Below are 25,119 nucleotides of genomic sequence, written 5' to 3'. Positions count from 1 at the left end.
TCAGATCTCTGCCATGTTGGTATCCTATGCGAATGGCAGCATTTCGTTCCCTTTGCCGGGTAACCAAAGCAACGGGTGAGTCCTGACCGGCCCTCAGCAGGACCCGGACCGAGAAGCAGTTTCCGCGGGCTCCTTAGCCCTGGGCCAGAGCAGTTCCGGGAGCCAGAACTCGGCCGCTCCGTGCTCGGTGTATGCTCTGATATGAGCAGGCTCCAAGAAGCAGTTTCCGCGGGCTCCTTAGCCCTGGGCCAGAGCAGTTCCGGGAGCCGGAACTCGGCCGCTCCGTTCTCGGTGTATGCTCTGATAAGAGCAGGCTCCAAGAAGCAGTTTCCGCGGGCTCCTTAGCCCTGGGCCAGGGCAGTTCCGGGAGCTCGGCCGCTCCGTGCTCGGTGTATGCTCTGATAAGAGCAGGCTCCAAGAAGCACTCAGGCACTGAGCCTGAGTAATCTGTCTGCAAGCCGCAGGCGAATGGCAGCCTGAAATTACCTGTTCTATGGCTGAATGAGCTGCGGTCAGTCGAAAACAGGGATGGTGACATCAGCTCTCCAAGATGGTGGCCGCTGGCCTCCTCTGTGGTCTGACCGGTGTGGAGAACCGAAATGGACCGCTTCCTTCCCCCGTCTCGAACCCAGAATTCAGCACTGAGTACGGTGCTTGCACGGCTGGCAGAAACTGCAGCGCTGTATCCCTGCTCCGCTATCTCCTCGTTTCCCAGCGTGCGCTGCAGACTCTAGCCGCGGGGCAATTTGCTGAATAAGCAGTGTTACCCTCCATGCGACAAATCTCTCGCGTTTGAGTCCCCGTAGCCGATCCTCGTGCGATGGAAATCCTTCCTCCAGGTTCTGGAGCACCCCACTATTGCTGGAAATTCCTAACAAGATAGCCTTTATCCGTCCTGACTCGTCATTCACCCACACTGTGACGCAGCACACGGGGACAATGCACTCCCCTCGCCGCCATCTTCTCCCCCCATCCCTAATGGTTCATATATCTTCTTTAAAAAATTTTTTTTTGTAGTTGTAGGTGAACACAGTGTCTTTATTTTATATCTTTATTTATTTTTATCTGGTGCTGAAGGTCAAACCCAGTATCTCACACATGCCAGGCAAGTGCTCTGCCACTGAGCTACAGCCGCAGCCCCTGTATATCTTCTTTGGTGAGATATCTGATCAGGTCTTTTGACTGTGTTTTAATTGGGTTGCTTTCTTGTTGAACTTTCTTTTCTTTCTTTCTTTTTTTTTAAATACTTATTTCTTTATTAAATGATTTTTTAGTTGTTGAACTTTCTTTTAATTGTTTGTTTTCTGATGCTGGGGCTTGAACTGGGGGCCTCTCACATGCTACATCGTTCATAGAACTTAGATGCACCCCCAGCCCTATTTTTTTTTTTTAATAGTGCCCTTGGTATTGCTTCATTTCTTTCTTTCTTTCATTTTGTAGATGGGTTCCTTTATTTTATTTTTTTAATGTGATTCCAAGGATCCAACCCAGTGCCTCACATGTGTGAAGCCAGTGCTCTACCACTGAGCCACATCCCCATCCTGCCCCCAGCCCTATCTTTAAATTTTATTTTGAGACAGTATCTCACTGAGTTGTTCAGGCTGGCCTCAAAATTGTGATCCTCTGCCCCCCCCCCCCCTTTTTTTGGGACAGTGATCCTTTATCAGATATGTGTTTTACTCATTTTTTTTTTCCTCAGTGCGTGGCTTGTCTTTTTTTCTCTTAATATATTTCACAAAACAGGAACTTTTAATTTCAATGAAGTGCAACCTTACCCCTTTTTTCCTTCATGGATCATGCTTTTGGTATCTAAAAACTCAGTGCCAAACCCATGGTCACCTATTTTCTTACATTGTCTTTTTAGAAGCTTGGTATTTCTGTTTTGAATTAATTTTGAGGTTTTTGTTTTGTTTTTGTTTGGGTGCTGGGGATTGAACCCAGGATCTCACACATGCTAGACAGGGTCTGTCTTTGGCTATACTGCCAGCCCCTTGAATTAATTTCTGTGAAAGCTGGAAGGTCATTGTATATATTCATTTTTTGCAAGTTGATGCCTAGTTGTTCTAACACCATTGAATTGCCTTTGTTCCTTTCTCAATAACTTTATGTGTTGGCTCTATGTAAATAGTTTATTTCTGGGCTATCAGTTCTGTTCCTTGACCTGATTATTGTTTAGACAATACAATAGTGTCTTTATTTTTAATTTTTTTTTCTTTTAGTTGTAGGTGGAAACAGTGCCTTTATTTAGTTTATTTATATGTAGTGCTTGTTGGGAAAAGTATAAACGGCAGCCACACCCCAGAGAAAAACCCCAACATGGTGCCTAACCACCTCCTCTTCCTACTTTCCCCTTTTTCTCACTGGCGCGAAAAGTTCCTGCCCGTGTGAACTCTCTCTCTGGCGGGGAACCTTAGCCCCAATAAGAACTAATTCCTGGGCTCTGGAGCTGATATCTGGAAGAACTTGCCAATAAACGGGTGGTCTGCCATTTATCTAAGCCCTGCCATCTCCCCTTAGATCTATATAAGCACACAGCCTTTTGCAATAAAATTGGAATTCTCCTGGCGAAGTGTCTTTGCATGGGGAATTCTTTCAGTGCTGAGGATTGAACCCAGGGCCTCACACATGCTAGGCGAGCACTCTACTGCTGAGCCACAACCCCAGCTCCCCAATACTGTCTTTATTATGTTATGTTCGAATTCGGGACCCCCAGAGACCCAAGATCGATGTAAGCAGCAAAGAGGTGTTTATTGCGAGCTAGCTTGGTCCTCTGCGCGCGCACACACAGCAACTGGTGATGCTGAGCGGCCCTGAGGCCAGGGTTTGCAGCAGTTTTATACATTCTTTGGAGAGGGCAGGGACTTCACATACATCATAGCATCCCTTAGCAAATCATCACACACCGCGGGAAAATCAAATAACAACTCTAAAACATGATTAGCACATTCACTGGCGGGAACAAGTTGGGTAGGGGTGATTGGTCAGTACAAAAGGGGTATTCCTTTGAACTGATTGGTTTGAGCCAAGAGGAGTGTACTGCTGAACTACATGGTTTCCCAACTTGTTATCAACCACCATAAACCACTGGCATCCCAGGTATTTCCCTGTCTCATGCTGATTGGTGGCTGCTAGGGGGCTGCTATGGATCCCCACCTAGCCTGAGTCAGGGACACCTGGTGCAGCAGATCTCTCCTGTTCTTTGTAGATAAACAACTCAGCAGGGTGGGAATGTGCTTAGGAGTGCTCTGTGGGTCTTTCCAAGGACTAAGGTCATGTCCCTTCCTTGGACAGGCTTTGCTCTGAGATAGAGGCTGGTTTTTCAGTTAATGTGATTGTGTTGAAAGCTTTAAAATCCAGTAGTGTCAGTCTTCTATCTTTGTTAATTATCTCTCAATATTGTATTGATTATTTTGGATCATTGGTATTTTCATGTGAATTTTAGAATTAGCTTATCAATATCCACAAAGTAACTTGCTGTATTTTTTTTTCTCTCAGTGAAATTGTGTTCAATCTGTAGAGTAAATCAAGGAGAATTTTAACAATGTGAAATATTTCTATTCATGAGTATGGAATATCCCTTTAGTATTTAGATGTTCATTATTTCCTCCATCAGAGTTTTCTAATTTTCCTTTTAAAGCTCCTATACATATTGTTAGAGTTACACCTAAATGTTTAGTTATAGTCCTGTGTCACTTAACTATAGGGATTTCTTTTTATTGTTGGGTCATTATAGTTATACATAATAATGGGATCTATTATGCCATATTTGTGCTTCTGTACAAATATGGCATAATATAATTTGGTCTTTCCACAGTACAGTTCCTTTCTCTCCTCTCTCCCCCAATTCATTTGCTGCATACTACTGATCTTTCTTCTATTATTTTTTTAAATGGGTATATTATAATTACATATAAAAGTGGGATTCATTGTGGTATGTTCATATATGGACATGGCATAATTTGGTAGATTTTGTTCTGAGTATTTCCCCATGCCCTACTCTCTCCTCTCCCTCTAGATCATTTTACTCTCTCTTCTGTTTTTATGAGACCACCCTCCCCCACCTTTTTTTTTTTTTGGGTGATGCTGGGGATTGAACCCAGGGGCCTTGAGTAGGTAAGGCAAGCACTCTACCAACTGAGCTAAATCCCCAGCCTGAGATCCCTTCTTTATGCCTTTTATTTTTCTCTCTAGCTTCCACATGAAAGAAAACATTTGATCCACGACTTTGAGTCCAGCTTGTTTTACTTAGCATGTTGTTTCCAGTTCCCTTCGTTTATCAGCAAATGACATAATTTCATTCTTGTATAGGCTGAGTAGACTCTATTGTGTATTTATATCATTTTTTAAATCCATTTGTTTGTTAGGGGACACCTAGACTGTTTCCTTAACTTGATGTTTGTGACTTGCACTGTTTATTAACATTCGTATGCATGTATCTCTAATATGCTGATTTTAGTTCTAGGATAAATACCAAGGAGTGGGATCTTGGTCATATGGTGGTTCTTTAACCAAAAACTTGGTCTGATAGGAAAGCGAGGAACCAGGAGACAGGTGAACCAGATGAAAGATGAGACCAGGGAGAGATATACACAAGAGTTTGTCAGAGCTGACAAATAAAGGCACATCTCTCCATAGAAGGAGAGAGGCCAAACAGGCTTGGGGTTCTGGACTTTTGTGGGGCTGGCTCAGGATTAGAGCCCCAGTGGTTCCTTATGCTGGTGGTTAAGGGGGGGGTTGGTAAGGGAAAGAATGTGGTTTGAAGGGTTAGATTGGTTTGAGGGAGTGGTGAGACTTTCTCAGAAACGCCCTTGGGTGGGAAAGCAAATTTTTTCTTAAAATGGCAGCTGTCACCGAAGATGGCTGTCCAGATGCCAAGCAAGGACCTTACAGGTTCCCCATCCCCAATGCCAGTCCCCATCCCCAATGCCATCAATGCCAATTTAATAATGAGGATATGATTTTGAGAAAGGGAAAAAGAAGGTTTATTGCTTTGCTAGCAAAGGAGAAACACAGGGGACTCCTGTCCCAAAGGCTGTGACTCTCTCCATCAGGAAAGACTGGGAGGTTTACAGGAACTCTTCTAGTGTTGTAATCCAGATAAGCTCTGGTAGGGCATGTCAAGGCGCCCTGGTGGCTGTTGGGATTCACTTGTTAATTTGGAGATATTTACTTCTCAGATCCTCAGCTGGCATCTCTTTCCTGAAGTAGGTGTGTTCAAGGGCAGTTAACTAGGGGAATTAATCTTGTTTGTTAGGGATGGGGAGAGGGGAGAAGAGAGAAAAAACTTTTTTTTTTTTCTTTTTAAAATAAGCCTTAGAGCAATGATGGCTATATTCAGAAGGTGAAGGGACCACTTATACAGTTCCATTCCTTGTCTTTTAAGGAATCTTCATATTGCTTTCCAAAGTGATTGTCCTACCAACAATGTGTAAGGGTACCTTTCCCCTTGTGTTCTCTCCAGCAGTTATTGTTATTTGTATTCTTGATGATTGCTGTCCTGACTGAGGTGAGAAGAAATCTCAGTGTACTTTTGATATGTATTTTCCTGATTACTGAGGATGTTGAACATTTTTTTCATTTACATGTTGCCCAGTTGTATTTCTTCTTTTGGTAAGTGTCTGTTAAGTTCTTTTGCCCATTTATTAATTGAATTATTTGCTATTTTGATGTTAATTTTTTGAGTTTTCAATACATTTTAGATACTAATGCTCTATCTTAGGAGCAGGTGGCAATGATGTCCCATTCTGTAGGCTTTCTCCTCATGCTCTTAATTGTTTCCTTTGCTATGCAGAAGCTTTTTCTTTTTTAACAGTATTCCCTGTTCCAATCATATTGGTTATTTGGACTTGCTACTTAAAATTAACATCAATTTGAATAGCAAAATGTTAGGTTTATGAGTATTAACATTCAACTTCAGGGCTGGGGGTGCAGCTCAGTAGTAGAGTACGTGCCTAGCATGCATGAAGCCCTGGGTTGGATCCCTAGAACCACATACACACAAAAGATTCAATTTCAGATATATTTCTATATTAAATGTATTTCTGTATATTTAATAATGTCAATACATTCCACAAATATAATGTGTTAGTAACTTCTAGGTCTTTTGTTGCTAGTTTTGAAATAACTAAATTTTGAATTTTAATAAAAATCCTACTTCTATAAAAAAAGTTGTATTAGTTGTTGATAGACCTTTATTTTATTTATTTATATGTGGTGCTGAGAATCAAACCCAGTGCCTCATACGATAGGCAATCGCTGTACCTTGGAGCCACATGCCCAGCCCTGCAGAAGCTTTTCAGTTTGATGCCATCCACTGATTTTTTTTTTTTTTTTTAACTTGCACTTTAGGAATCTTGTTAAGGAAGTCTGTTCCTTTGCCAACATGTTGGGCCTATATTTTCCTTTAGCAGTTAGTTTCTAGGCTAATTCCTAGGTCTTTGATTCAGTTTGCATTGACTTTTGTTCAGGGAGAGAGAGAGAGACATTAAGTTTCATTCTTATACATATGGATTTACAATTTTTCCAACACCATATGTTGAAAAGGCTATCTTTTTTTCAAAGTATATTTTTGGCACCTTTGTCTAGTATTAGATAACTGTATGTATGTGGGTTTGTCTCTTTGTCTCTAATGATCCTTTGTATTTCTGTGGTATCAGGTGTAATGTCTCTTTTTTTCATTTGTAACTGTATTTGTTTGGGGTTTCTCTTGCCCTGCACCCTTCAGTCTACCTAAATAAGTTTATTGATTTTGCTTATCTTTTTTTTTAAACCAACTTTGTTTCATTGATCTTTTGTATTATTTTTTAGTCTCTATTTTGTTTATTTCTGCTCTGATTTTTGTTATTTTTTTTCCTTTTAATTTTTGATCTCTTTTTCTTTTTAGGTCCTTGAGATATATCATTAGGTTGTTTGGAATCTTTCTATTTTTTTTAATGTAGGTGTTTACTCCTATAAATTTCCTTCCTAGTACTGCTTTTGCTGTATCCCATTGTTCCTTCAGTAACATCTCCATGAATTTATATAATTTCTGAAGTTTCTTTTGTTGTTTATTTGTAGCTTTATTCCATTATGCCAGAAAAAGATGCATGATATAATTTTGACTTTTTAAAATTTGTTGAGATTTGTTTTGTGGCTTGATATATGGCTTATGTTAGAAAATGTTCTATGTGCTGATGAAAAGAATTTGTGTTCTGTATCTGTGAATGTTAAATCCATTTGATCTATAGTATAGTTTAATTCTGATGTTTCTTTGTTGATTTTTTGGTCTGGATTTTTTTTTTTTTTTTTTTCTGGATAAAGAAAAAGATTCTCTTGAAAGACTTTTGCCAGAGCACTCAAATGAGTCAAGCACAAAGAAGAAAAGGATAGTAATAATTGATGGTGAGAGGTACTCTTCTGGGACTGTATGTTAATTCATTTAGTTCTTTTTGTTCAAACTAATGAGATAACTTCTGCTGTTGTTCCCCATTTCTAATAAGGAAGTTGAGGAATAGAGAGGTTCTCTTACTTACTGCTCTAACTCATACAGCATGTAAGAGAGGATGCCAGGGTTTGAACCCCAGCTGTCAGACTCCAGCTTTTACACTTAATAGTTTAGATGTTTTGTCCATCGATACAAGTGGAGAGTTTATGTTTCCCACTACTATTCTATTTGACTCTCTTTCTTCCTTTAAAACTAATAATATTTGTTTTATGAAAGTGAGATGCTCTGACATTAGGTGCATATGTAGTTGTGATTTATGTAGTTGTGATTGTTATATCTTATTGAATTCATCTCTTGATCATTGTACGGTGAACTTTTTTCTTTTCTTTCAGTTTTTGTTTTTAAGTCTACTTTGCTATAAGAAGAGCTACACCGGCTCACTTTTGTTTTCCATTTGTTTTCTTTCAGTTTGTATGAAATATCTATTTCCATCCTTTCACTTTTGGTCTGTGTGTGTCTTAATTGGTAAAGTGAGTTTCTTGTAGGCAACGTATCATTGGATCTTGTTGGTGTATCAATTCAGCTTATGGGAATTGGGGAATTTAGTTCACTTACATTCAAACATGTAGTTATTCCGCTATAAGTGTCAAGTGTGTTGTAGAATGTATGAAAATGTTGTTTTATCCAGTTGCAAAAATTCCCTTGTTTCTAGTTTGTACAAAGTTTTTAGCTCGGATATGTGTTTTGTCAGATTCCTTTTATATGACAATTAGTATGATCGTTTGATTTTTCTTTGTTAGCCTGCCAGTGTGCTAGAACAAATTAATTGATTTTCAAATATTGAGCAAGCCTTGACTACCTGGAATAAATTCAATTTGGTCATGGTGTATTCATCTTTTTTGACATATTTGGATTCACTGTGCTAACATTTGTTGAGGATTTTTGTAGCTATGTTCATAAAAGAATGATCTGTAATGTTTATTTCTTCCAATGCCTTTATCTAGTTTTGATATTAAGATTATACTGGTCCGAGAGAATAAGTTAGGATGTATTTGTTTGGTATTGTTTATTCTTAAAATGTTTGGTAGAATTTACTTGGAGACCATCTGGGCCCAGTGCTTTCTTTTTTGGAAGGTTATTGATTGAATATCTTTAATCAGATGTAAGTCTATTCAAATTATTTCTCATGTGAATTTTGATACTTTGTGTTTTCAGATGTTAGTCCATTTATGGACTTGAAATATTCATAATTATTTCCTATTATATTTAATGTTCATGAGATCAGAAGTAGTGACACTTGTTTCACTTCTATTTGTGATTTATCTTTTTTTTTATTTTTAAACTTTATTAGCCTGGTTAGCGGTATAATAATTTTTTTAAAATATTTTTTTAGTTGTAGTTGGACACAGTATTTATTTTTATGTGGTGCTGAGGATCGAACCCAGTGCCTCACACATGAGAGGCGGGCGCTCTACCAATGAGCTACAGCCTCAGCCCAGGTATAATAAATTTTATTGATCTTTTCAAACCACAGCCTTTGGTTTTGTTTATTTACCAATTTTCTATTTATAATTTCATTGATAACTGCTATAATATTTAAACTTTTCCTTTTGTGTTAGGTTTATTGCTCTTTTTCTTTCCTCTTATTTCTTATGGTATGGAAGCTTAGATTATCAAATTTAGACCTTCTTTTCTATTGTATGTGTTCAGTGCTATTAATTTTCCTCTCAGCACTGCTGTTGCCGCATCCCACAAATTTTGAAAGTTGTATTTTCATTTAGTTCAAAATACTTTAAAAGTTTTCCTTGGGATTTCTTCTATGACTCATGAATCATGTAGGAATGTTGTTTCATATCCAGATAATTGAGGATTTCCAGTTTATGATAATGATTTACAGTTTAATGCATTGTGTGTTTTCTATTCTTTTCAGTTTGTTAAGATTTATTTTATGTCTTAAAATGTCATCTGGTGAATGTTTTGAATTTGAAAAGAATGTGTTCTGCTATTGTTGAATGAAGTAGTTGATAGATGTTATGTTCAATTTGTTAATGGTGCTCCTCAGTTCCACTGTGTCCTTACTGGTCGTCTGCCTTCTGGTTCTTTCAATTACTACTAGAAGAATATGGAAGTTTCCAAGTATAACAATGGATTTCTAGCATATTTTGACATTCTCTTGTTAGGTGCAAACACTTTGAAGATGGTTAATATCTTATTTAAGAACTGACCCCTTCATTGTTACATAATGCCCTTCTTTGTCCCTGATAATTTTTCTTACACTGAAGTCTGCTTTTTAGAAAATAAATGTACCTACTGCAGAAAGAGTTGATTAGTGTTAGCATGGTATGTCTTTTTCCATGACAGTTTTTGCTTTCTAATTTCATAGTTTGTAGGAATTTTGTCTTGACTTGGAAGACTTTATCTACTCAATAGTTATTTTTAAGAAATCATATTTTAGGGGCTGGGACTGTAGCTGGTGAGGCCCTGGGTTCGATCCTCAGCACCACATAAAAAACAAAAACAACAAAAAATAAAAATAAAGGTTAAATTCTAAAAAAATAAAATAAAGGCATGCTGCCCATCTGCAATTACAAAAAATAAAAATTTTTAAAAAGAAATCATAATTTTAGTATTTTTACACACAGGTGCACATGTATAGTATATATGTGGATACATATATTTTTAAGTCCATCTGGAATTCTTTGTTATACAGTGCAGCTGTTTTAGAAGGGAATTCAGATTTTTTTTTTTCCCCATGAAAGAATAGCCCGTTGTCTAAATATAACTTCAGACTTCCACCACTAATTTGAAATTTCACCTTTATTATATAATGGATCTTCAGATCTGAAGGTCTGTTTTTGTAATCTGATCTGTACTGTTCGATCTATTTGTCTGTGCCTGTGATAATACCTTTGTATTTTAATTACTGTAACATATTATTTGGCAAGGCAAATTCTACTTCTTTATTACTTTTCAAAATTTTCTTGGTTATTTTTGTGAATATTTTTCTTCCCAGTGAGAATCATATAATTTCATAAAAATGTCATTAGGATTTTAACTACTATTGTATTCAATTTTCAGGCTAATAATTGACATCTTTATGGTAAATTTGCTTCCAGTTATTTGTAAGACATGTGAAAGTACAACAACACAATTTCTTCCTCTAAAACATTTTAGAGCAGTAGAGGTACTGTATTGTTTTGTAGTCATTAGAGTTTAGTGATATAACTTAGCTAAATTTGAACTTATCATATATTCTTTGTGATTTGTAATATAATTATTCTCATTATCATGACATATGTATACTTATTCCCCTTATTTTACTTCATGTATGTTTATCTTGTTAAATTATTGCTATAAATTGAATATATTTCTTTTCTCCTTACATTTTCCATCATTCCCTACAGTTTCTTTATTATTACCTCCTAATACATTGCCCACATTCTCCTCATTACTCTTCATTTCCATTCTAAAGTGTAGTATGTGGGCATGATTACCTTTACTTTTCTTTCACTAGTCTTTCCTTAGTCCATTGGAAAAGATTCAGTTTGGAGCTAGACTTTATCTGAGACACATCTGTTTTTTTTGTGTGTGTGTGTTTTTGGTAGGGGCCTTTAACCCAGTGTTGCTCTACTACTGAATCACATCCTCAGCCATTTTTTATATTTTATTTAGAGACAGGGTCTTGCTAAGTTGCTTAGGGCCTTGATAAATTGCTTAGGTTGGCTTTGAACTCATAGTCTTCTGCCTGTCTCCTGAGCCTCTGGGATTGCAGGCATGCACCATAATAGTTCCTGCCACCAGATCTGCCTGGCTCAGAATGAGAAAAAGGACATCAGTAGAAAGTCATTCTTATTTTTTACCAATTTTAACAGCTAAACATTTTAAGATGATATTAAGTACATATTAAGTACTATGGGTAAAGACTAGAAATTGTTGCAATAAATTAGAATTAGGATAAAGGAAATTAGATTCTATAAAGAGATAAGTGAATTTTCTTCACTCTTATTTCCTTTGAAGTAACCAAAAGATTGGTAGAATTTTTTCTTTCATTCGCTCTATTTTTCCCAAATATTAAGTATTTCCTTAACGCTTTAATTTTCCCATGGACAATTGATTCTGTTTTGCTTTTGCTGAGAGAGTACAATATGATGAACATACTTTAAAGTTTCTCTCTTCAAAATCTTGAAAAGCTTCAAGATCATTAATTTAAAGGTGATTGACTCAAATATCAACATATTTTAGGTCCAAGATGATTATTGTAGCAAGGACAGTGTTTAGTATTATTTATAATAATTTCAGTTAGAACTTTCAGTAATATTTCTTATAGTTTAGCATAGAACTAAACCCTTTCTGATTCAATGGGAATTTGAATTCCCATTGAATTTTTAATAGATTGAAAAAAAAAACATAATTGGCTCTAATCAAAAGGCTAAGTATTAATTAATTCCTTAAAAGATTTCTACAAGATTAGGGATTCCATTTTATCTAAAACTCCAACAGATTATTTCTGGTCCCTTAAGACTACCAATTCACTGTTTATATTTTTATTTTTATTTATATATGACAGTGGAATGCATTACAATTCTTATTACACATACAGAGTATAATTTTTCATATCTCTGGTTGTATACAAAGTATATTCACACCAATTCATGTCTTTATACATGTACTTTGGATAATAATGTCCATTACATTCCATCATCATTTCTAACCCCATACTCCTTCTCTTCCCCCCCCCCATTCCTCCCACACTCCCTCTCCCTACCCCACTATGAATCAGCCTCCTTATATCAGAGAAAACATTTGGCATTTGTTTTTTGTCAGAATGGCAGCTATTATGAATAAAAACAATTATAAGTTTTGGCAAGGATGTGAAGAAAAAGGCACACTCATACATTGCTGGTAGGGCTGCAAATTGGTGCAGCCAATATGGAAAGCAGTATGGAGATTTCTTGGAAAATTGGGAATGGAACCACCATTTGACCCAGCTATCCCTCTCCTAGGTCTACTAATTCGCTTTTAATGTTTTTAGCCATATTCGGTTATTTGTAGAGTTTAAAAAAAAAAACCCTATAGCTGACATTTCACCAAAGAAAGGCAATATTTATGCACATACTCACCCACCCACCCCCACATATATACCTGTATGTATGTATGTATATATATATGTGTGTGTGTGTGTGTGTGTGTGTGTATATATATATATATATATATATATATATATATATATATATATACACACACACACACACACACATATATACATACACATGACAAACCACTCCAATATTTGGTTGCTTAAAACAATAATAGTCTACTTAGTTCACAAATCTATAATTTGCACTGGCTTTTTCAAGGAAGCTTGTCTGCCAGAATAGCTCAACTTCAGCTAGAGGTCCAACATAACTTACTTACATAACTTGTAAAGTAGTTTTGGCTGTCAGTTCTTCTTTTGGTGTTCTCTCTGTGGGACAGCCTCATCTTCCGCACAAAGTGATGGCTGGGTTCCGAGTGAAATATCTCAAGAAATAGTGTTCTAAAAGATAGGAAATGTCAACTGCCACTTCTTAAGTCTTGACCCTAGAAACACATAGCCTTCATTTCTACTGTCATAAAGTGATCATGCAGTCATATTCCAGGAGGAGGGATATAAATTTCAAGTTCTTAGTGGCAGAGAGGGGGGTCAAAGAAATTTGGAGCCTATTTTCAAACTGCCACAGGAAATACGGGAGTTTGAAAAAATTATTCTTAGTTGATAAAGTTTATTTGCTCCAAAAGGGGTCAGTGATATCATTCTTATTTGGATGCTTTTTTTTTTTTATTACAAATGAGTTCTTTTTATCTTTTTACCATTTAAGATTATGAGAAGTATCTTTTCAGTGTTTGTAAGTTAGACATGGTAGCATATGCTTATAGTTCCAGATACTTGGTAGGTTGAGGGTGGGGGAATGCTTGAGCCTAGGTGTTTGAGGCCAACCTCGACTAGTTGCTGTCTCACAAACAAACAAACAAACAAAAACAGTATTTATATGATCTATATGTACACCTTATAATCCCAGCAACTTGGGAGGCTGAGGCAGGAGAATCACAAGTTTGAGGCAACTTAGACCCTGTCTCAAATAAATATAAAAAGGGTTGGTGGTATAATTCAGTGGTGGAGTACCCCTAGGTTCAATCCCCAGTACTGAAAGAAAAGAAATTCTAAGATGATCCTAATAAGCATTTATTATAGATAGGAAGAAATCAAAAACATGATTCATAAAAGAGAAAATTAATATTGGACTTCTCTGTGAAACATACTGCAAAGAAAATGACAAGACAAGCCCAGGCTGGGAGAAAATATTTGCAAAACATATCTGATAAAAGACTTGTATCTATAATGCATAAAGAACTGTGCAAAATTGTCCAGTCAAAAAGTGGATATGGGTCTGTAGGGTAGAGCTCAATGATAGAGTATGATGTGCTCAGCATGCATGAGGCCCTGGGATCAATCTCTAGCAAATAATAATAATAATAATAATAATAATGATGATGATGGACTAAAGGTCTGAAAAGACAACTTCTCAGAGAGGAGGTACATACACACATAACACATACATATATATACATGAATGACAAATGAGCAGATAAAAAGATTCACCATCATGTCATAAGGAAATTACATATTAAAGCAATAATGATAGCATTGCACACCTGGTAGGATTGCTAATATCCTAAACATTTTGTATGGTCAAGACTGTACAAAATGCTGGCAAAGATGAAAAGAACAAGTAATCCTATTCATTGCCGGTGGGAATGCAATTTGCAAAATGATACAGCCACATTCAAAGACAGTTTTGCACTTTTTTACAAAGGTAAAACAGTCTTAACAGGATCAGCACTTGTGCTACTAGATATTTACCCAAATGAGCTGAAATTGTATGTCCATACAAGAGCATGCACATGAATGTTTTTAGCATAAATAACCCAATGTCTATCAATGAGTGAATGGATAAAGAAACTGTGGTCTACATATATATTTTTATAAATTGTAACTGCACAGACTTTTTTTTTTTTTTTTTGTACTGGGGATTGAACTTAGGCACTTGACCATTAAACCACATCCCCAGCCCTATTTTGTATTTTATTTAGAGACAGGGTCTGGCTGAGTTGCTTAGCGACTAGCCATTGCTGAGGCTGGCTTTGAATTCTCCTGCCTCAGCCTCCCAAGCCACTGGAATTATAGGCGTGCACCACCATGCCTGGCTGCATAGGCTTAAAGAACAAATTATTTTATGAGTTGAGTAATTATTACATAGAATTTCCATAGAGAATTATTAAAATCAACTAGAACCATACTCCATTTCACTAATAGAATCACAGAGATTGTCATTACTGAAAGACACTTTAGAACAACATGATTCTTATTTTTTACAGACTTACAAAGAATGAAACTTAGATACAGAGAAGTTAAGGGATTTGTTCATAGATATCTAGTAAATTATAGGACCAGGGTTAGAAATAAGATCTCTTGATCTCCAATCTCTTTCTTACAGGAAACTTATACAGAAAAGCTAAATATAATAAATGACTTTTATACTTTAATAATGGTAATTGATGATAATAGTCATGACCCTCAGACTCAAAATTATCCTTTGGGCTCAAAATTAAGATTGATATTTCAGAAACTGGAAATGAGAACAGACTAATAAAACAAATAGGTAGGCAGAAATAAAGGCAAACTATGAGGCAAACAAAGTTTTTCTTATTTTCTCAGAAGATTACTCAATAGGATGTAAATTTACTAAATTTAAGTAAAATTACCATTTATTTTCTGATGATTACATGTTAATCATTATTTCTACATGCGTGCTTTCAATTATTATGATATATTGCCCAATAAAAAGTGTGTCTTTTAATTTTGGCTGTTTTTTGCTTTTGACTATTCTAAATAATGCTGTTGTAAACATTTCTGTACAAGTTTCTTTTCAAGTCCCTACTTTCATTTCTTTGGGGTATATACCCAGAAATGGAATGGTTGGTTCTGTGTTTAATATCTTGAGAAACCAGCTTATTGTGTTTCACACTAGCTTTTCGATTTTATATTCTCACAGAGGTTCCAGTTTCTTTACATCTTTGTCAGTACACATATATTTTGTTTTTGCCTAACATTACTGAACTGTGTGAAATGGTATCTCCTAGTATTTTTCTTTGTATTTCCCTGATTCTTAGTAATGTTGAGCATCTTTTCATAAGCTTATTGACTATGTCTTTTTTGTATAAATGTCCTTTTCCTATTTTTAATTGGGTGGTTCTATTTTCTCTTGTTGAGTTTTGTCTTCTTTTGTTTTTCTTGTGGTACTAGAGATTGAACCCAGGGATACTTTACCACTGAACTACATTACCAGCTTTTGTAACTTTTTATTTTGAGACAGGATCTCTCTTAAGTTGCTTGAGGACTCACTAAATTGCTGAGGCTGGCCTTAAACTTATGATCCCCTTCCCCTCAGCTCCTGAGTAGCTGGGATTACAGGTATGCACCAGCATGCCTGGCACTAGCTTACTTTTGAAAGAAAAATGTATATAAGATGGATTAATAGTTTGGATAAATCTAAAGTGTTAAGTTGTCAGAATTAGGGATTAATATGACATTTTGTTAGTATAAATGATATTGTGTACATGAAATAAAAATAAAAACCCTGTTGGTTTTAAGTAATTTCTTTGCAATGAAATAGGAAGATGCTTAATATAAAGGAAATAGACTTTAATCTTGTTTTACTTACAATTTAATATTTCTGTTTTAACCATTCAGACTTTATTCAAATTTTTTGAACAGGATACAGGATTAATTTGTTAACATTAATTAAATAATTACACATCATTTATATTTAAATTACTTATGGTTTAAACTTAAAGAAATTTTTTCTTATGATTGAGATTTTCCCTCCTTTCTGATGCCATCATTTAGGAATCAGCATTCCAGAGTAGTTGATATAGTTTTGCATGTTTTTGCTTGGTCTTGACAAACCAACCACTGTGTTCTCATAGAGAGCAGTACAGTACTTGTCACTGGTGGCCTTTCTGTGACAGAGAGCCTGTAGACTGACATAAAGTGCTGCCTGTTGTGAACTGTAACGTGAGAGTCTGCCAAAAACTTAGCAGACAGAACTAATTGGGGAGAAAAAGGACTTTTGTGTCCTCCTCTCTTTCTTTCTTAATTTTTAATAAGACAGATATTGTTAAAGTAGCTTGTTTATGTAAGATTTGTCTGCTTCTCTTTTCTCATTGCGTGGATCACTTTTTAACTTGAAGTCTTATACTGCAGATTGTTGAGCACATCCACATGGAGGCTGGCACAGGACCAAACTCGAGACACTCAACTTATAACAGTTGATGAAAAATTGGTAAGAATTCTTTACTATATTCTGCTATGGTTTTGCGTTTAGGATTATTTTGAACAATATTCAATATGGTCTTTTAGGTTCTTCTAGGAAAGTGAGTTTGAATTTCTAGATTATAAATAAATCTTTTTTTTTTGTACTTAGGATTGAACTCAGGGGCACTTAACCACTGAGCCACATCCCCAGCCCTTTTTTATTTAGAGACAGGGTCTTACTGGGTTGTTTAGGGCTCTCACTTAGTTGCTGAGGCTAGCTTTGAACTCATGATCCTTCTTCCTCAGCCTCCTGAGCCTCTGGGAATATAGGCGTGCATCACTGTGCACAGTGATTATACATAAATCTTAAGTATTTTCAGAGAAAAAAATCATTTATGTTAAACATGATACAAAAATATTGTCATAAATTAAAATGATGAAAGCTTTCGTGGTGTTTATAAGTAGTGATTGGAATGCTTATTTATAATGAAGTATTTTTTATTTTCTCAGTGTAACACTCTTATTTAAGTTGTAAGATACTTACCAGTACTATCTAAAATTAAATATATTGGGTTTTTCCAGAACTATGCAATGTTATTGTTATACATATTATATATACATTTACATACATAGCATTTCTGTGTGCACAGGAGAGTTAAGTTAGAACATTACAACTAGAAACAAGTGAATAATTCTTTGTTCATCAGTAAATATAATTTTGCCAGCCATCACTGAAGTTTTTAGTATGTGGCCTGTTACTTTAAATGCAAGTTGATATTTATGCTTACATGATGTAATAGCATAAATTTTGTAATGTTCCCAAGACTTCTGATAGAAATGTATAATAGTTTAAGTGTGCTTTGCCTTTTATGTCTGGTTTACTATTATCAAGTATGTGGGTGTATTTCTTAACTACTCTCCTTTTTATGGCATAGTGTTTTATCACTTAACTTTGAGCCTGTTAGCATAATCTAAGTAAGAAGTCACAATCAAATTTGTGTTTGTACCATTAAAGATATAGACAGATAAATAGAAAAACAAGCAGACAGTTTGCAAAACTCTTATGCCTCAGGCTGGCTGGCTGGTTGGTTTTATCTTCAGGTTATCTCTTAGGCTATTTACTGATTTTGCCATCATCTAGACTGATTCAAGTCTCCCAGTTGATCTCCTCACACACTTTAATCTTCCTCTGATTGATTTTCCCCAGGATAGCTATTTATTATTATTTTAAAATGCTATTTTTGTCACCCTCTACTGTGAAATCCTTTGGTGCTTCCTATTGCCCCTAGAATAAACATTAAAATCCTAACATAGTCTTCAAGTTGTTATATGATTTAACTCCTGCCTTCCTCTTAATTTATCTTGTACTAATTATCTTTTTTACAGTGTTCTGTGTTCCAGCCATACCAACCTTAGAACTTCCTATTCTTTATCCTGCTTCAGAGCATTCAGAGTTCCTGTTCATGCAACCTACATGTTTTTGACCAGTCCCTAGATCTTTATCCAGTCACCATCTAAAATTTATTCTTTATTAATGAAACGTCATTTGTTTATTTAAGTATAAAAAGATGAGAAAGTTATATATGTGTGAGAGAAGGATTTTCACATTCCATGTGCTCATTATTTAATGAGGATAGTATTTTAATTTTTCCTATGACCATCTCTTTGCTGGGGGGCGGAGAGAGTACTGGGGACTGAACTTAGGGCCACTCAACCACTGAGCCACATCCCCAGCCCTATTTTGTGTTTTATTTAGAGACAGAATTTCACTGACTTGCTTAGCGTCTTGCCATTGCTAAGACTAACTCTGAACTCAAGATCCTCCTGTCTCTGCCTCCTGAGCTGCTGGGAGTTACAGGCATGTGCCACCACTCCTGGCCCTATGACCATCTCTTTTAAGCCCAAAAGGTTGACTTCTTATTCTGGTGTAATGGTTTGAGTAATACTCAGGAGGCATAAGAGTTTTCAGCCTGAGGCATAAGAGTTTTCCAATAATACTTCTTTCTGAGTTCTCTTATTTCAAGTTTAAGGAATGAATGAATTAGCCAATAAACATACTACTCTAAACAAGGTGTTATTTAGAATACCAGAGAGGTATATAGACTAGTGTGGTATTTTTAATTATATATTTTAAAATTAGTCACGTACCTTTGATGAATTTTGTTGCTCTGTATATGTTTTCCTGTTTTATCTTTCTTGAAGTATATGAATCAAAATGTCAGTATGGTATTCCAGATGAAATCAATGGAGGTCTTATTTATAGTTATTGAAGTAATATTTAATACAAACCTGAGTTTTAACCATTCATTTAGTTTTACATCAAAAGTAAAGCATTAGGTAATCCAGTAAGTGACATAATGCTAATAGATTTTTGCATCTTGTTCCAATGCACCCCCTAATGGAGGGCTCAATCAGTAAGTAAGTAACATAATGACAAGACCAGGAGCTCAAGAGGGTCCTCTGGAAATACTGAGTAATTGAGTTGATTATATTTGCATTTTGAACAAAAAAAGGGTTGAAATATAAATATATCCCAACATTAATGATAAAGATATTTCAAATTATAAGGTAAAGCCTATGAGTATTATAAAAGATGTGGAAACATCATTTTAACATAACTATTATATAATATAAGCCAATTTTTTAGATTAGTATAATATTTTTATTAACTGTGCAAAACTGGATAATGGTCATATTTGTACCTGAAATTGGATGGAAGCTAGAATCTTAATTGAAATTATGAGAACTTCCCATTATCATGACCTCTATTAGATACTCATATCTAATATTTTTTAAATTAAAAAAAAAGATGAATATGAAGCCTAGGGCTTGTGTGTATGAATTAACTTTAGTTGAGGATTGGTTTTCATGGTTATTTGTAGGTATTTCTCTTTTCTGAAAACAGATCTTAGGAATTTAAGCCTAGAGGATAACTTCAGGTTATCTAGTGATGCTACTGAATCTGATTATTTTTAATTTTAAAGAGACTCAATCTTTTTTTTCAAGAGAAATATTACATGGGAATGTAATAGTAATAAAATAGATAAAAGCTGAACTGCTTAAAGGAGGTAAGATTTGGGGCAGGGCATACGCAAACACTTATAAGGCTCCAGAGTTGAGTTCTGAGAGGATTTCGAGGAGTGAGATTTGGAAAAATAGTTTAATCTTTTGTCCTTTTTAATTAGATTGAACATCTGTTTCTCCAACTTTGGTTTTAAAAATTTCCACTTAACTGACTCATTTCTTTCTGATGCTGCTGTTTTTACTGATCAGCCATAAATATCAGATAGCTTTTCCTATGGATAAAGAATAGTTTTTTCAACCAATGATGATGGAACAATTGTGTATTTATATGAAATTTTTTTTTAAAAGAACCTTCATTTATACCTGTGTCATAGACAATATTTAACTCTCAGGTTCTAAGTATAAACTTTGTTCCAAATTTCAAACTAATAAAATATATAGGAGAAAATCTTTGTAACTCGGGCGAAACAGATATTTTTTAGTTATGACACCAAAAGTGTGAACCATATTTTTAAAAGACATTGCTAGGAGAATGAAAGGAGAAGTCACCATCTGGGTGAAAACATTTGCAGAAAACATACCTGATTAAAGAATTATATTCAGAAAATATAAACAACACTTATAAAAGAAACCAACCTCAAAAGGCTACATATTGTGTTATTCCATTTATTCCTATATGATGCAAAACTCTAGGAACAGAAAATTGATCCGTGGTTGTCTAGGCTAGATGTGGAACCTGAAGAAACATGAAATTTGGAGAATTATGTAACTATTCTTGGTTGAGGTGGTGGTTTTTTGTTTTTTAAAACTCATATTTGTATTCATTTGTAAAAGAAGAAAAACCATAAAATTTGTACATTGTTTATAAATTACATCAATTTTTATAAAGGGGATGAAGGTTATTTCTCAGTTTGGTGTTAATCTACTTTTTATAACTTCTATCAATTGGTTCACAGTCTGAACTAATAATTTATATGGCTTGCTGTTTTCTATATGACAACCTCTATAAACCGAATTTGAAATCAGCTCATTGGTCTCCTGATTCAGTGGTTCTTAAAGGATAATCTGTAGAGGAGACTAAGAATTTTTTTAAGAGGTCCACCCCGTCAGACCATTTTTATAATTATACAGTATCTTTATTTGCCCTTTTTTTTGTGTCTGCTGACATTTATACTAGTGGTACAAAATAATTGAGAAGAAACTGTTGGCATCTTAGCACAAATCAAGGCAGCACTTCCTTGCAGTCATGTTTTCTTTAAAAACAAAAACAAACAAACAAACAAACAAAAAACCCAGACTCCAGTTTACTTAGTGAAGCGCTGAAAATATTTTCTTTTTCTTTTTCCTTTTTTGGTACTGGGAATTGAACTTATGGATATTTTGCCACTTATCTACATCCCCAAATGTTTTGTTGTTGTTTTATCTTGAGACAGCTCTCTGGAACTTGTGATCCTCCTACCTCAGCCTCCTAAGTCACTGGTATTACATGTTTGTGCCACCACATCTCTGTAAACATCTTCTTTTAATGTCCCATATAGCAAAACAGAAGAACACATAAAACACAGACTACAGTGTTTAAGGAAAAAACTTTGTATGCTTTTATTGCTGTTATAAACTGAATTAGCCACTTTTTTATATATAACCTTTATTTGAAAAAACAACAGATGACAAATTATGATTAGTAGATATTTTATCAGAAATTAACCTCCCACTTTAAAAATGTTGCTTGTAATAAACTTCAGAGTTTCAAGTGAGAATTAGAGTTTTTATAGCGTTTGACTCTGCCAGTGATGTGATTCATTTTGACACCTTTCTAGGACTTAAAGACTGCTCTAATGGGATTGGGATTGGAGAAGATATTAATAAATGTATTTTATATGTATACATATACACACACACAAACACATGTAGTAATGAAACATATTAACATTTAGAAGATAGGCATATTTCCATAGACCATTATTTCCATATGGGGTTATTTTCACGCATAGGTAAAAATTTCTATGTAAAGTTCAAGATGGGGCTGGGGATATATCTTAGTTGGTAGAGTGCTTACCTTGCATGCATTGGGTTCAATCCCTAGCACCACAAAAACAAAATAAAGTGTAAGACAAAACAATGGATTTTGTTGTAACCCAGTATGAAGTTTTAATTTTATTTACTTATTTATTTTGAGAAGAATATTCACTGTGTTGCCCAGGCTGGCCTCGAACTCACTGTCTTCTTTTTCTTTTCTTTCTTTCTTTCTTTTTTTTTTTTCTTTTTTGATACCAGGGATTGAACCCAGGGACATTTAACCACTGAGCCACATCCCTAGCTCTTTTTTATATTTTGATACAGAGTCTCACTAAGTTGCTTAGGGCCTCGCTAGGTTGCTGAGGCGACTTTGAACTTGCATTCAGGTGTGTGCCACTATGGATGACATCATGCTTCTTTTTCTTTTTAATTTTTATATATTTTTAAATTTTATATATTTTTTAGTTGTCAATGGACCTTTATTTTATTTATTTATATGCTGTGCTGAGAATTGATCCCAATGCCTCATATGTGCTAGACAAGTGCTCTACCACTGAGCTACAACCCCAGCCCCCATGCTTCTTTTTATAACTTCATATCTGTATGATGATGGATTTTCATTATTTAACCAAAACAACCTGGCACAATAGTTTGAATACAAGAACAGATGTTAGAATTGATCTTGTCTTCTACTAAGCTAGACATTAAAGAATCAATCTTTCTTCATTTTTCCTTTATTCTCTTTCCCTCCCTCCTTCCCTCCCTCTTCTCTCCCTCTCTCCTTTTGTGTCGATCCCTCCCTCCCTCTCTCTCCCTCTCCCTCTCCCTCTCTCTCTCTCTGTCTCTGTCTCTCTCTCTCTCTCTCTGTCTCTCTGTTTCTTAGTTGGGATTGAATCCAGAGACACTTATATCACTGAGTTACATCCCAGCTGTTTTTTATTTTTTTAATTTTGAGACAGGATATCACTAAGTAGCCCAGGCTGGCCTTGAACTTACAATCCTCCCCTCACCCTAAGATTTAAGAAAATGCAAATTAGTGCCACTCTCCTCATTTGACGTTTTAAATTTAAAAAATATATTTATTTTTTTGCTAAAATGTTGTTTATATTAATATTTTGACATTTTAAATTTAGTATACATTTAAATTTTCTATCCATTTTATTTTATTACATGGTAAATATCTATAGAAATGCCTCAAGTAAACAAAATCTCATTGTTGTCCCAGTAACTTTTAAGAGTGTAAAGGAGGGGCTGGAGTTGTGACTCAGGGATAGAGAGCTTGCCTGGGATGTATGAGGCCCTGGGTTTGATTCTTAGCATCCCAAATAAATAAATAAATAAATAAATAAATAAATAAATAAAATCCATTGATAGCTAAAAGATATTTAAAAAAAAAAAAAACAACAGTGTAAAGGAGTCCTGAGACAAAAATAAATGATGATGATGATGTTGATGTTGATGATGATGATGATATTGTTCTCCTAAGTCTTCTCCTTCCTGGTTTAACCATCCCAGGACTTTGATTTATTTCACATGCATTCCAGGTAATTAATCATCTTGATTACCTCCCATTTGCACTAAATCTCTTTAAAATATTGTTGCCATGGTTTCTTATACTACACATGTGGTACAGGGTGTGATAAGGATTGTTATCTCTATTCCTTTTAATCACAGCAGTTCTAGTAAGACCACTTAAAATTTAGGTCCTCATACTTTTTATCTGGATTTCAGGGAGAGGTAAAACCTCAGATCCTTTTATGTGTACCGTTATCAAGTCATATTTCTACCTCCTTGAGCTTGTGCTGCTTATTATTTTAACTGTTATTCTCATATTCACTCATAGGACGTGTTACCAAGTGAAGCTTATTTTTACTGTTACATCTTACATGTAGAATTTGATAAATTAAGGAAATTTTCATAGTGTTTTGCAGATATTAGTACCATTGTAAGTACAAATAAAAATTGTTTTCTTCAATTGTATATTGACAATGTATATCCTATTCTTTTTTTCTTGGCATAAAATGTAGAAAGTGAAAAATCTGTGTAGCATTTTTGTTTTTTTAGCATAAGGAACATTCTGTTATCTTTATTTTAAAATGGGGTGTCTGTTAATAGAGAACAAATTTTCAGAGAATAAAATTGTCATAATTCTAATTACTATTAATAAAGAATTTTATATCAGAATACATATTAAATTTTTGATCAATCACTTTTAAGAATGTCTTGTGTATAAACTGCTAATTAATCTTTTTATTTACTCTTGCAACTAAAAAGAATTTAAATATCAAAAGAATAGATGACAACATCTTAGAATAATCCTGTAAATTTATGTTTAGAAGCACAATGTTTTTAAAAAAGATCTTTTTGTGGGTCGTAACATGGTTTCCAAATATGTGATACTTCCTGCAGATAATAAGGAACTCTTACAAATGGTTGTTTGATTTGCCCTTGGGTTTTGTTGCAGGAGAAGCTGTGCCATGGAGGTTGGGTGAAGAATGTCTTTGCCTTTGTGCTTTATTAAGAGGGTAACTTTTTTTCCTTTATGTGTCCCCCCCACCTCAATCTCCTTTCAGTACATTTGATGAATACCCACGTCCAATGCATGTGTTGTCTTTTTATATTCATTTTGATTATACAAAAGAGAGAAGTTAAATTTGCAATGTTCTTTAAAGATTTTGAGTAGATGCTCCCCCCTAAAACATACAAAGCATAAATTAGATCTACATAGGTATACTTTCAATTTGCTTTTTAATCATTTTTAGTACCTGGTTTTTACTTACTGATTTCATTCGTCACAGTAGCCTTATATTAATTATTACTATGACGGTTAAAATATTAATACAAAAAATAGAAAAATAATTTCCATAAAATGTAAGAATGTTTGGATTTATTCGTGATTTTGTAAAAATTATGTTGGTTGTCCTCTTTCCTTCATTCTTTATTTATTCAATAAATGCTTGCAGAGCATGTTTTACACACTATGCTTCTGTGTTTATTTGCATACTCTAAATTGTTTTTATTTACATGGTTTATTGTTTAAAAACCATTAAGCATCACCTGATTTAATTTTTATAAATGTATTATGATTAGTTATACATGTATCCTCAATTTAAATGCATGTGAAAAAAAGAGACATTTAGTAATTTATAAATCTTAAATCTGTGGGGAGATGATGTGGAATTGAAAAAGGCAGCTATCATTTCAAAGCATTTTTGAAAAATTATGTCATTGCTATTAAAATGTAAAATCCTAACATTTCAGACATGTGCATGTGAAACAGAATCAGTGCTCTGAATGTTGC

At 34.8% G+C, this 25,119-nt stretch overlaps 1 protein-coding gene across 1 annotated transcript in view; it reads left to right on the top strand.

Moving 5' to 3' along the window:
• Nucleotides 1-25,119, top strand: part of Ndufs4 (NADH:ubiquinone oxidoreductase subunit S4) — a 110,653-nt gene that overhangs the window by 32,708 nt on the left and 52,826 nt on the right. Inside the window, exon 2 of the mRNA XM_027938110.3 lies at nt 16,728-16,806. Coding sequence (XP_027793911.1) covers nt 16,728-16,806 — 79 coding nt within the window. The remainder of the gene's footprint in view (nt 1-16,727; nt 16,807-25,119) is intronic.

Source organism: Marmota flaviventris, chromosome 5 (assembly GCF_047511675.1).
Source record: "Marmota flaviventris isolate mMarFla1 chromosome 5, mMarFla1.hap1, whole genome shotgun sequence".
Classification (NCBI taxonomy): domain Eukaryota; kingdom Metazoa; phylum Chordata; class Mammalia; order Rodentia; family Sciuridae; genus Marmota; species Marmota flaviventris.
The sequence above is the reverse complement of the archived record's forward strand: the minus strand, read 5'-3'. Positions and strand labels throughout refer to the sequence as shown.